Source organism: Mustela lutreola, chromosome 8 (assembly GCF_030435805.1).
Source record: "Mustela lutreola isolate mMusLut2 chromosome 8, mMusLut2.pri, whole genome shotgun sequence".
In the NCBI taxonomy this organism is placed as follows: domain Eukaryota; kingdom Metazoa; phylum Chordata; class Mammalia; order Carnivora; family Mustelidae; genus Mustela; species Mustela lutreola.
Genome location: NC_081297.1, coordinates 6,620,353 through 6,633,321, shown reverse-complemented (window position 1 = coordinate 6,633,321; position 12,969 = coordinate 6,620,353). Strand labels below are relative to the sequence as shown.

At 40.1% G+C, this 12,969-nt stretch overlaps 1 protein-coding gene across 6 annotated transcripts in view; it reads left to right on the top strand.

The window, feature by feature from the left end:
- PRKCQ (protein kinase C theta) overlaps window positions 1–12,969 on the top strand; it is a 173,643-nt gene that overhangs the window by 62,158 nt on the left and 98,516 nt on the right. For all 6 annotated transcript variants that reach the window (XM_059183744.1, XM_059183748.1, XM_059183746.1 and 3 more), the window contains 3 exons: window positions 6,897–7,059; window positions 8,200–8,231; window positions 8,328–8,413. In XM_059183744.1, coding sequence (XP_059039727.1) covers window positions 6,897–7,059; window positions 8,200–8,231; window positions 8,328–8,413 — 281 coding nt within the window. The remainder of the gene's footprint in view (window positions 1–6,896; window positions 7,060–8,199; window positions 8,232–8,327; window positions 8,414–12,969) is intronic.

Genomic DNA, 12,969 nt, shown 5'->3' with positions numbered 1-12,969 from the left:
ATATATATAGTTTTTGGAAGGATTCAGAAAACCAAGACATGAGTTCTCATATTCAAGGAACTTAAGCCTAGATTGGAGAAGTGGTACAGACTAAACTATTGGAGAAGAATTTAGTCCTAAACCACACAAATACTAATTAACCAAGAGATCAATAGGGGTTGCCTTCATTTCAGAAAATTCCATAGAGTAGACGTTGAAAGACTGGCATAATTGAATTTGCAGACAAAAGGGATAGCTTTCTAGGAGGAAAACATGAATATTTGAGCAAAAATATAAATGGATGCAGAAATGTGAGAAGACCAGTCTAGGAAGATCAGAGGACATCTGCTAAAACCAGAATGAAGAACCTAAGACAGATCTCAGAGGGCTTGGAATCCAGACAAGAGGAGTGTGTAGACCTAGGAAAGTTACCAACAAGGAGTCACAGTCCCATTCTTGAGCAGGCCATTATATGATGAAAGCAATGTTTGGGGCGGAATTGCTTCTGAATGAATATGGGACCGATCTGGAAAGGGAAATAGACTGGGTATAGAGAGAGCCTATAAAATTTCATTTTTGCAATGGAGAGGTGATGAGAACCTGGTCTTGGGGCATGGTTATAGGAATGAAATAAAAGGAAGAGTCCAAACAAAAATAAGATTTCATGGCAGTGTAGATGAAAGGTTATGCCCATTATGAGTAAATAGTTGAAGTACTTTATAATTCTTTAAAAGTGGAAGTTGAATGAAGGGAAAATTGTTAATGATACTCCTTAAAATAGTTGAACTAGGAAAATGATAATGGGAGTGCTAAGCATGGGAGGTATGGGAAGAGAAAGCACTTGGGGGAAGATACAGGATTCAGTTGTGGATAACATTTCTGATAATGTCATGTCTCCAGTACCCCTCTTTTATGGAAGCATCGATATTTTTCTACTCTACAGGGTAGCAGATGGCTATTGCTCTCCACACACAAATCACTCCATTCTCTCTGTTTCAAAATCCTCATTCTGTGATTTCTGTGTTAGATTACTTTGTCTTCCTCCCTTGCTTCCCTACCAATCAGTCTTGGCAACTTTAGTCTTCATTCCCACCTCGTATTTTGACACCTTCCTACACTTTTCTTTATCCATTCAAAAACCTGCAGTGACACCAGACACCAGGTTTTCACTTGGAATTCTCCACTGTTGAGAACTCAGAGTCAGACCTTTCTCTCTCAGAGCTCATCCTCCTCTCCTGTCAATTCTGTCCTTTCTTTCACCCACTAGCTACAGGAATCTTCCCCAACCCTGGTTTCTCTCTTCACACCTTTTGTTAGCCCACGTCTGTCCTTGACTCCCTACCTTCCCTGAAGTCCACAGCTCTTTTCAGCACTCTGCTGTCATGAGTGCCCTCCTCTGCCAAAAATGTTGTGATCTCCAAAAATTGCTTTCTTCCCTCTCCTCCAAGGCTTTGCCTGAAAAAGCCATCCAGCTGAATCCATTACAAACTGTTGCTGGTAGATAATGTTCTCATGTTTCAGACTCATGTCCTTAACCCCTTAGTGGATCTTTCCAAGTAAATTTCCTGTATTACTGTAAATTCAATATATCCAAAGTTAACACTCACCATTTTCACCAGTAACCTATTCCTTTTCTACTCACTATTCCAGTTAATTATTACTCCAGCCACTCAGAAACCTGGAAGTAACTTTTATAGCCTCTCTTTTCTTGACCTCCCACCTTAATCCAACAGTCTTTGCCCATGTTGTCTCTTCAGCATTTTTCATTTTTTTTCCTGCTTTTCATCATTCTTGCCTCTTGCCAAATCCAAACATTATCCTACATGGCTGTCAGAATAAACTATGTAAACCTGTTTCTGAATATGCCAGGCTTCTGTTCCCCCCTTTGCCCCTGCCTACAGCCTTTCAGCGTTTGCAAATTATCTACAGGAAAATGTTCAAACTGACCTGATACCTACAAATCTTCTGTGTGTGACCACTGATGTTTTCTGTTTCATATTCCATGCTTGGAAGTACACACATCCTCAGGGACCTTGTCTGAATGTACCCTTGTGCATTCCCTTCCATATAGAGAGGACATCTTTTGCTTCCCCCACCCCCATACCTTCTCCTACTCATTGGTAGAAGTTATCTATTCTTCAGAACCCAGACCAGAAGTCATCTTTTAGACCTTTCCTGTCCAACTTTCCTCTTTTTCTCACCTCCACCTCTCTAAACCTGCCTTAACTGGTGTAGTTTCCTTATCTCTGGTTACATAGCATCCTGTGAATATTTATGTTCTGACTTTTACTGTAATAATTGTCCTTTGTAGACTCTAAATTTCTTGTAAGAAGGCAATGGCTGAACCATGTCTTATTTGTCTCTTTAACTCCAGCACTAGGTTGCATGCCACATACATAGGAGGGACTTAATAAATGTTCATTGAACTACTCCGACTCACCCTGGTATTTAGAAATTCCTTTTATTCCCATACAATGGCTATTCCAAAATTACCCTACTCCTCAGTTTCTAAGGGTATCTCATTCCTCTCTCACTTTTGGAGTTTGGCTGTGCCCCCAGTTTAACCAGGAATGACTCTTGTCTCCTGTCTGTCTCTGTACATTAGAGATAGCTCCTGCTCCCTATACTTGCTTCCTGCTCTGTGGACTCAGAAACAGTCCCTCCCTTTCTGGGTCTCCTGCCTCAAATTCCTAGCAGCTACCTACCATAAGCTCTGTAGCATCTTCAATGTTTTCTTCTCTCTTTGGTTTCCAGCTCATTGCCAAGACATACTGACTTAAGCCATCTTGTCCAGTCTGAAAAAAGATATTTTTTTTACCTTAAAAGTCTGGCTTATATTTTGACAGACCCACTAAGTTGCTTTCTTCAAGAGTATGATTCCTCAAAACAAATTTCGCTTTCTTAACCTCTGGTTCCCTTGATATCTCTATACGAATGCGGCAAAGCCCATTCTTTCTTGGCTTACCCAATGTGATACTATTAAAGTTTTTCTCTTAATTTTTTAACTATTCCTTCCTGGTTTCTTTTGTAATCCCTTTTACTACCTCCTAAAAAATATGGGTGTCCATATCAACATGTCCATTCCAAACCATCACATACTGTTCTTGTGTGAATGCCTTGTCTTCCTGACTTGACTGTTAGCCACTCAGAAGTTAGGGATAATATCTCATATTTCTTCAGAACATTAGGCATAGCAGTTTGCTCTGAGCTGCCCAGGAAATACCTGTGGTTGACTGATTACAAACAAGTGATAAGTTAGGCTAAATAATAGATTAGGAACTATTGCTAGAAAGAAATAATCAAACATATAAAAACCAATAAACTTATTTAAGCCAATAGAGAGCAAATTCCTTCAGAAAAAAACATAGTAAATACTAGAAGAATTCAAGAAATTCTGAGTGTTTATGTAATTGCTCTCCTGTAATGATCAAAATGGTTAGAGGATAAAGAAAAAAAATCAAAGGAAGTCCCAAGGGAATAAAAGATCAAAATGGTTAGAGGATAAAGAAAAATCAAAGGAAGTTCCAAGAGAATAAATGTATTTCTAGCGCTTTCTGACATTTTTTTAAAAAGATTTTATTTATTTATTTGACAGACAGAGATCACAGTAGACAGAGAGGCAGGCAGAGAGAGAGAGAGGGAAGCAGGCTCCCTGCTGAGCAGAGAGCCCGATGCGAGACTCGATCCCAGGACCCTGAGATCATGACCTGAGCCGAAGGCAGTGGCTTAACCCACTGAGCCACCCAGGCGCCCTTTTTTTTTTTTTTTTTTAAAGATTTTATTTATTTATTTGACAGAGAGAGATCACAGTAGACATAGAGCACTTTCTGACATTTTTTAAAATTTACAGTTCTATATAGTTTAATGTTCAGAATATGCATATATATATACATATATGTAAATATATACATATGTATGTATATATTTACAGTAATAAAATTAGGATTCCCAGAATAATTCACTTCTATTGCCTGAATTTAAAAGTACATTTATACTTTATTTCATTTCATGTGGACCAAAATAGAAATGAGTCAAATCTTACTGACAAACTACCTACTATACTAGTCACAAGTTGTAAATAGATCTGCTTATACCAGAACTTGCAGAAAACAGCAGTTGCCTCAGTGACCCTGAAATTAACCCCCCCATTCACCAGACCTAACTTATTTCCGGCTCAGTTCTATATAAAAAGAGCTACATTACCTAACCTTAAAGTATTGGGCAAAATATTATATCTCATCTGTGGAACTTTTTAGAGTTATTCGGAATGCTCTTTATCTGAGAATTGGAGTTGCCATAAAACAGACCTGCGGACTACTGTAGAGAAGATGTTAGTCATAAAATGGGGCATGGGATTTGGATGGGTTGCTGGGGTAGAGCTCTCTATCCACATGCCCCCCGCCCTTTATCTACCCAATGTATTTCTAGCCTGGCCCCATTAAAGATATGGAAAATAAAGTACATTGGCAGGAACATTTGTCTCAAGTGTATCATCATACCTCTGCCACTGCTTATCCCGAATGGAAGTAATTTAGTTTAAATATTGCTAAATCATTATATTTGTGAGATATAAGTCTCTTATTCTTGCTAAGCCTCCATTTTTAATACTTGTAAAAATATAAGAAATGTAAATAATCTAAGATACTTTCCAGCTATTTAAAATTATAGTATTAGAAGTTACATCACTAAATTCCTTATCCTTATTTTAGTAATAATTATTTTTTCTATTTATTTTTATTTTTTAAAAAAAATTTATTACGTTATGTTAGTCACCATACACTACATCATTAGTTTTTGATGTACTGTTCCTTGATTCATTGTATGTATATAACACCCAGTGCTCTATGCAATACATGCCCCCCTTAATACCCATCACCAAGCTAACCCATTCCCCCGCCTCCCCAGCACAAAACCCTCAGTTTGATTCCTGAAGTCCATAGTCTCTCATGGTTTGTCTCCCCATCTAATTTCCTCCCTCCCTTCATTTTTCCCTTCCTTCTCCTAATGTCCTCCATGCTCTTCCTTATGTTCCACAAATAAGTGAAACCGTATGATAATTGTCTTTCTCTGTTTGACTTATTTCACTTAGCATAATCTCCTCCAGTTCCATTCATGTTGACATAAATGTTGGATATTCATCCTTTCTAATCACTGAGTAATATTCCATTGTATATATGGACGACATCTTTTTTTTTTTTTTAAAGATTTTATTTATTTATTTGACAGAGATCACAAGTAGGCAGAGAGGCAGGCAGAGAGAGAGAGAGAGAGGGAAGCAGGCTTCCTGCAGAGCAGGGAGCCCGATGCGGGGCTCGATCCCAGGACCCTGAGATCATGACCCGGGCCAAAGGCAGCAGCCCAAACCACTGAGCCACCCAGGCACCCCAGGACCACATCTTCTTTATCCTTTTGTCTGTTGAAAGACATCTTGGCTCCTTCCACAGTTTGGCTATCATGGACATTGCTTCTATGAACATTAGGGTGCATATGGCTCTTATTTTCAATACATCTGTATCTTTGGGGTAAATACCCAGTAATGCAATTGCTGGGTAATAGGATAACTCTATTTTTTAACTTTTTGAGGAACCTCCACACTGTTTTCCAGAGTGGCTGTACCAACTTGCATTCCCCACCAACACTGTAAGAGGGTTCCCCTTTCTCCACAACCTCTCCAAAATTTGTTGTTTCTTACCTTGTTAATTTTTGCCATTCTAACTGGTGTAAAGTGGTATCTCAATGTGGTTTTGATATGTATTTCCCTGATGGCTAATGATGATGAATATTTTTTCTTGTGTCTGTTAGCCATTTGTATGTTTTCTTTGGAGAAGTGTCTGTTCATGTCTTCTGCCCATTTTTTGACTTGATTGTCTGTTTTTTGGGTGTTGAGTTTCAGAAGTTCATTATAGATCTTGGATACCAGCTCTTTATCTGTAGTGTCTTTTGCAAATATCTTCTCCCATTTATATTTATCTCTTATTTACCATTTTCTTCCCTCTTGAATGTTGGAGTTGTCATTACACTTTCAAACCATGATTGCCTTGCTTTTGTGTGTTTTCTTCAAGTCTGTGCTTCAGCCAGGAATCATTAGTATTCTCAGAATTTTACCAGCCTTTTAGAAATATGTTAAATTGGCATGGGGCACTATGAACAGTGACTATCATAGTACCTTCACCACTATTCTGAGCCCAGAATGAAATGAAGAAATTTGAATGTGATGATTTGATTTAGATGACTAGGTAACATCCAGGATTACCTAGACATTTAAAAACAATTACAGTCAACTATTAATTTCTGGCTTTTTCCACACTGACTGTTGTAGTCTATAAATTTATAGCTGGTGCACCTGATCTCTGTGGACATGATGAACCAGAGCATAAATTTTCCAGAGTTCTTTTGCCCTCACATACAAGTCTGGCCAGCTCCCCTCTATCTACTGGACCCTGCCCATAAACCACCAGACATAAAGCATCCTGGGTAATTTAAAAAAAAAAAAAAAAAAGCTGTTTCTAAGTTGCTGTCAGTCACCACATTATTCTCTAGAATTACAGGCAAAAAGTATTTACCACTTCCTGCTTTTTCTGGCTGACTCATCATTGACAGTGAATAGGAGAGTTTGATAAATACTTTGAAAGGTCTGACCTCTGGTTTTAAAAACTTAAAGAGGATAGCTTAGCACAGTCAAAGAGGAGTGAGGGATTGAGCCAGTAATCCAACCTCACTGTTTTGACTGTATAGTAATACAACCCACAATAATTCTGTATTCTAGAATTAAAGAAAGAAGCTTAGTGCTATACCAGCCTTAATAGGAACCTGGGATTTTACTGGTTTCAGTGCTTGCCTAATTACGTGTCTGTCTCCATCTTTTCCCCATCTCCCCATCCCCTCCACCCACTTTGTCCCTTGTCCTGTTCCCACAGACACAAAGGACATGAGTGAATTTGAGACTGAAGGCTTCTTTGCTTTGCATCACCGCCGAGGAGCCATCAAACAGGCCAAAGTCCACCATGTCAAGTGCCATGAGTTCACCGCCACCTTTTTCCCACAACCCACATTTTGCTCTGTCTGCCATGAGTTTGTCTGGTATGATAACTTGGCATTTCACTCCGAACTTCAGCTTGTGCCTTGTGTCCGGTCCTCTCAACCTGTCATGCCCAGCATGCGCCACCTCAGGGCAGTGTGCCGGCATAAGCACTGCATGGACGGATGAGGCTTAAAGAGTGTGAATCTATACAGTATTTTCATAATATGACTCCTCTAGAGAAAGGAAGCCAGCTCTAGCAGAAAAAGTTTTCAAGAACTTTAGCTTCTGATTAAATGGGGGCCACTCGGGGAAAGAGGGAAGGGCAGAAGAGGGAAGCATCTTTACTGCTGGCACAGTTTTACAGTTGAAACTTCTCCCACCTTGATAGCCCAACTGTGCTGTTACTAATGTGTGTGAAATGCAAGACTTTTGCTTTGGAGCTAATGGGTTTAGATGTTTACGGGGCTTTTGGGCATCTTAGCAGCCCTCAGACAGAGATCGGTTCAAGCCTCAGTAAGCACACAGCAAAGGCGATGGGACTGTGGAGACTTGAAATGACTCCTGTCTCTGGTCTCTGCCTCCTTGCCTCTTCGTAGGGTGTTTTTTACTTTGGGCTGCTTCAGAATCCATCAACTCACCACTCCAGTCTAACTAGGGAATCCAAAGGTCAAATAGAATTTTGATGGATTTCCTCCAACTGTTTCCACTGAATGATTAGAATTGTCTTCCTTTCTAATAATGAGCGGTTCTCAGGAATGAGTCTAAAGCTCAAGAATTTAGTAGTTGCAAATATTCTCAGATACTCAGTAAGAGGAAACAACATATTGTATAGATATCTTTGCTTATCTCTACTGAGCTTAGAGAGACAATGAATTTTTAAGTGTAGGACATGGAAATTTGCTACTAGGAGCCTGTGATGCATTTTCAGTCATGTATTTTCATCTCTACACGTTTGTTTGGAAAAAACACGAATGAGAGGAGAAACACAGTTTCTCATTTAGTTATCAGACTTTTACCAAAGCAGTTTAAGTTAAAAAACAAAAAACAATACATGTTAACTCTTTCATCCAGTGACAGACCAGGGCTGTTGATCAATGAGTGCTCTGTGATACTAGGAAGCTATGGGATCTTGTTTGAACGTTTATGGTGCTGCTGTTGATGCAAACCTCCAAGTAAGCCAGACATGTGCTTTATTGCAGGGGTCTGAACAAACAAGGCTACCAGTGTCGACGTAAGTAAGAAGGATTTCCGTGGTATTATTGTCATTCTTTTTATTTTGTTGTTCCTTAACTTCTGAAAATCTCAAGTTGCAATAATTTCTTTTCAGAGTGTAATGCAGCAATTCACAAGAAGTGTATCGATAAAGTTATAGCTAAATGCACGGGATCAGCCATCAATAGCCGAGAAACCATGGTAGGTGTTCGAGTTCCTCTTTATGTCTGGAATATGGTCATTTTATCCTAACATTAAATTTTACAGCCCACTAATTCTTTTTAGTATTGCCTGAGCTTGAATGCTTAAGCTTATCAAAGAACAGCAATCTCCATAAAACCCTTTCCTCTTCAGGAATGATTATTCCTAAGATCCAAAACCAGGGGAGAAGTATGAAAAACACAATGAGACTATTGATGACTCTACCTTTTCCAGGAAATCATGATAGAGTGTGCCCAGGAAACAGTTTTGGTCAATTATATGAGAACAAATCTTGTGGCATCTATAGCTAGAATGGCCAGTTAAGGATGAGAGGCAACTGATGAGAAAATACAGACGCAGGCATTTACAAGGTTGGTGTGAGATGCAGCAGAAGTACAATTCTCATGTTGAGAGGCAAGTGTTACTTTCATAATGAACTTTAAGACCTATGGCATAAGGACAGGTTAGATGTTACCCTGTAGGGAAGGGAAGCAGAGCTGGAGAGTCAGGCATACTTTCTTTCTTCATTCAACAGATATTTAGTGTGTATGTAATACATGGAAGATACTATACTACTATGTACAATGCAAAACAGAGCACAAAACAGACCTGGTCTTGCCTTTATAGAACTTCCTGTAAAATTAGGGAAACACATAATTAATAAACAGCAATGTACTTTTTATATTAATATTAAAATATTTATATTAAATAACATTTATATTAAATAACCCGCAAGGTGGGGTGATGGAGAAAAATTGAGTGACCTACATAAACCTAAGGTAAGGGAATCTCCCAGGCGAGCATTTAAGCTGGGAGCTGAGGGTAAAGGAGCCAGCTATATGAACAGCAGGAGGAAGCCGCCTCCAGACAGAAAAGGCCCCAAGGAGGAAGGAGTCAGCATGTTCTAGGAACTAAAATGAGACCATGCCGCTGGAACAGCAAGGGTAAGAAAGTGAATAGAATACGAAGTTGGGGAACTTGGACGGACTTAGATTAGATTTTTATTTTTTAAGACCCTGGAGAAGTGGTTGGATTTTATTTGACCTATAGTGGGAAGCCCACGTGGTGACTGATATAGGGGAAATTGTGGGGTTGAGGTATGAACGTAAAAACCAGAGTTGACTGCAGAAGTCCTCTCAAGGAGAAAGGTTGTTGGCTTGTACCAGTATGGTAACAATGGCGAGGGAACAAAGTGATCAGGTTTTGGGGTGATTTTCTTGTTAGAAATGACTGGATTTGTCAATGGAGTGGAAGTGGGAAATAAAAAAGAGGAAAATAAAGATGATGCCTTAGTGTCTGTCTTGAACAGTGGGGAAGTGGCAGAACCATTAACAAAGTAAGACTGAAGGAGAAATTGATATTTCAGTTCTTAGTAAGTCCAGCTGAGATGCCCGTGGACATCCAAGTGGGGGTATCAAGTGGACAATATTATATGCATTTGGAATTCAGAGGAACCAGGAGACCAAATATATAAATTCCCCCAAAGGAATCTAAAGTTGCGTGTTAGGTAGAAGAGAAGGAGCTTGTGATAAAGTCTAAGAGTTCATATAGGGCTCTTCGTATGTTTAGAGTACATGAGGTTAGAGAAACCAGAAAGCAAAGGGCTCAGTTGCGTTCAGTGCAGTTAAGAAGTTGAGAAAAATGAGGACCCCGTGGAGATCTCCAGAGCCCTTGATTGAAGAAATTTCAGAAAATCGTAGAGGTGTTTGCTTCCCTGACCAACACTGATGGTCACTGAGAGTTGGGGACATGGAAACCATTTATGTGCTAATATCATCAGGAATATTAACCTGAAGCTCATTGAAGTAGGACAGTCTCTGAAAGGAGTTGAAACAAAGGGCTGGGAATATCCCAACTGCTAGAGAGAGAGGAGCGATGGATGAAGCTAGAGAGAAAGCAACAACCAAAGCAGTCAAGGAGGAAGAAGTCCACCCTTGGCAAGCGGGGATGGTGTCTAAAGCCCATGTGGAGATGGGTCTCCGACAGACACATGGTTGGTTCAGCAATTGTAACAGAAAGGGAGGAGGTGATTGCCGATGAGGGCGGATTGTAGATTTGGGGGCAGGCAGATGAGAGAGCTTCCCTGAGACAGCTTACCCTCAGTGTCATCTGAAGGTCAGGGGGAGGAAGAAGAGAAGGCCGCAAGTGGCTTTGAGGAGAAAGGACCTGTGAGAGAATTATCCTGGGATGGAAAAGCAAGGTGGTTAGAGAAGAAGAGTGGGATTGCTTAGGACCCTGCAAAGTCGGCCTGAGTTTCAGGGCCCAGCCTGCTCACGTGTGTGATTTTCTCCAGCCAAGGGGTAAGCACAGAGAAGGCTAATTGGTTGGGTTCTATAGAGCAGAGTTTCTTTTAAAATTTAGAGTTAGAAGGGGACAGTCTCCTATTAAAAGTGACTCTGCTAAGGCTCAAAGAGGTTAAAGTAGTTTGCAGTCAGTCACGTTTGCTCTAAGTAGCTGGCCTGGGACAAACTTTCAGATCTCAGTCTCCCAGAGCAGTGTGATAGACTCTCCCCACCCAGTTTTATTTAGCAGTCATTGGCATACATCACTGTATCCATTGAAGGCATACATGATGATGGTTTGACTTGTGTATACTAGGAAATGATCACAATAGGTTCAGCTAACATCCGTCATCTTACATAGATCCAATAAAAAGAAAAACGAGATTTCTTCTTGTGATGAGAACTCTTAAGATCTACTCTCTGAACACCCTCCCTGTATATCGCACAGCAGTGTTAGCTGTGGTCACCATGCCGTACCTTCTCTCCCTAGGACTTATCTTATAAGCAGAAGTTCCTTTTGATCATGTTCCTCCACTTCACCTTCCTCCTACCCCCTACCTCTGCGAACCACAAGTCTGATCCCTTTCTATGAGTTTTGTGGGATTTTATTTTGTTTTCTTGGATTCCATATATAAGTGAGATCATGTAATATTTGTCTTTCTCTGACAAGTGTTTTGTTTCTTTAAATGAAATTAGCACCTCCCAACCTACGTCCTGCTCTCTCTACGTGATGCCTTCAGTTTTCCTGGGAAAATCACAGATTATAAGAACGACTATTAGCATCAATAGCTTTCCCTGGAAACAGAATGAGAGCCGCAAGTGCAATTTAAAATTTTCGGGTATCCTCGTATAAAAATTGAGGAGATAGTTTACATTATTTTTCTCATAAAAAGTCTTCAGAATCCAGAATGTGCTTTACACAGATAGCGTATTGTCTTGTCCTCTAGCACAGACTCACTTGGCCCATGTGGCTAATTGGAAAATACAAATCTATAATCTTTTCCAGACATATTTGGAACTATTTTGAGCTCGGGGTCAAAATTTGAGGAAATTTGAAGTCTTCCAGCCCGGACCTTGACATAAATTGTTCATATTTGTATGGAAATGTTTATACAAAATGAGACCTGAAAATTATTTTTTCTTGGTTGAAAATGGCTAAGATAAGTTCAGAGTAACGTTTGAACAATTCTAAACAGCTGTTCTAATGACCCGATGCTAGCCAACATCCTCGGTGGAAATATTAGATATATCACTGTTAATGAAAAAGCTTAAGGCTCCGTGGCTGTGCACATTCCCCAGGAAATTGTTTAATTAAAAACTTCTGAGGAGATTATAAGTCTTAAGTAAAACTTTCTATATGACACAAGAATATTGGTATTCTCACCAGGAATCAGACCTTATGGTTCTGTTATTGCTGTTGTTCACGTGATATGTTTGGCTAAAGGAGAGAATTTCAACTCTGGAAAACAAAACAAAACAAAAAGCCCTGTAATATATCAGCTACCAGCACCCGTCTCTCATCTCCTCTCTTCCCATCTCCTAACTCATCACCTTGACTTTGAGAGAAGAAAGGGTCATGACGGAAAGATAGGCTGATTCTGACTTCAGGCTTATAGATGTCCCAGCTCATAGCTGCGGGACCTAAACAAGTGTCTTGCCCTCTCTGTGCCTATGTTCCTCATTTATCAACTGAGGACTCTAATAAAGGCTCCTGCAAGGGGGTATTTGCAATATCACCTGTGTAAAAGATAATACATGTGACATATTTATCCACAGCACCTGGCAGGACCTGCCACCTGCTGCTCACCCCCTCCAGTCCATGCGTAATGGCTATGAAATTCTCCATACTTGGGCTTTTATAGTAGTAAACCTGAAACAGGGTTTCCCCTAGAGGAGGCATTATATAACATCTTCCAAAGGTTAGAGTCCTAGTTCTGAGTTGAAAAAGAAAAGGCAATATGTATACTAAAATAGGAAGGGCAGTGCAGTGTTCGCCCAGATCCCATTTAGAAAAATAATCCCAGTCCCACCTTCCTGAGGATATTAGCCTACCCGTGAGAATGCCTCAAACCTCAGCGTATTCCTGGTTACTTGATGTGTGTCTATGCCACACAGTCCCCTTGCCCGGAGGAGCTAATGGCTGCTCGCCTTCTTTGGCCATGTCTGTAAGGCTTGACGAGTAAAGCATATGGCTTAAAGCGCACCATTCCAGCGTTTTTAGTGCTCTGTTAGGCTAGAGCAGCTGCTAAGACACCAGAGGCTGAGAACCAGGGA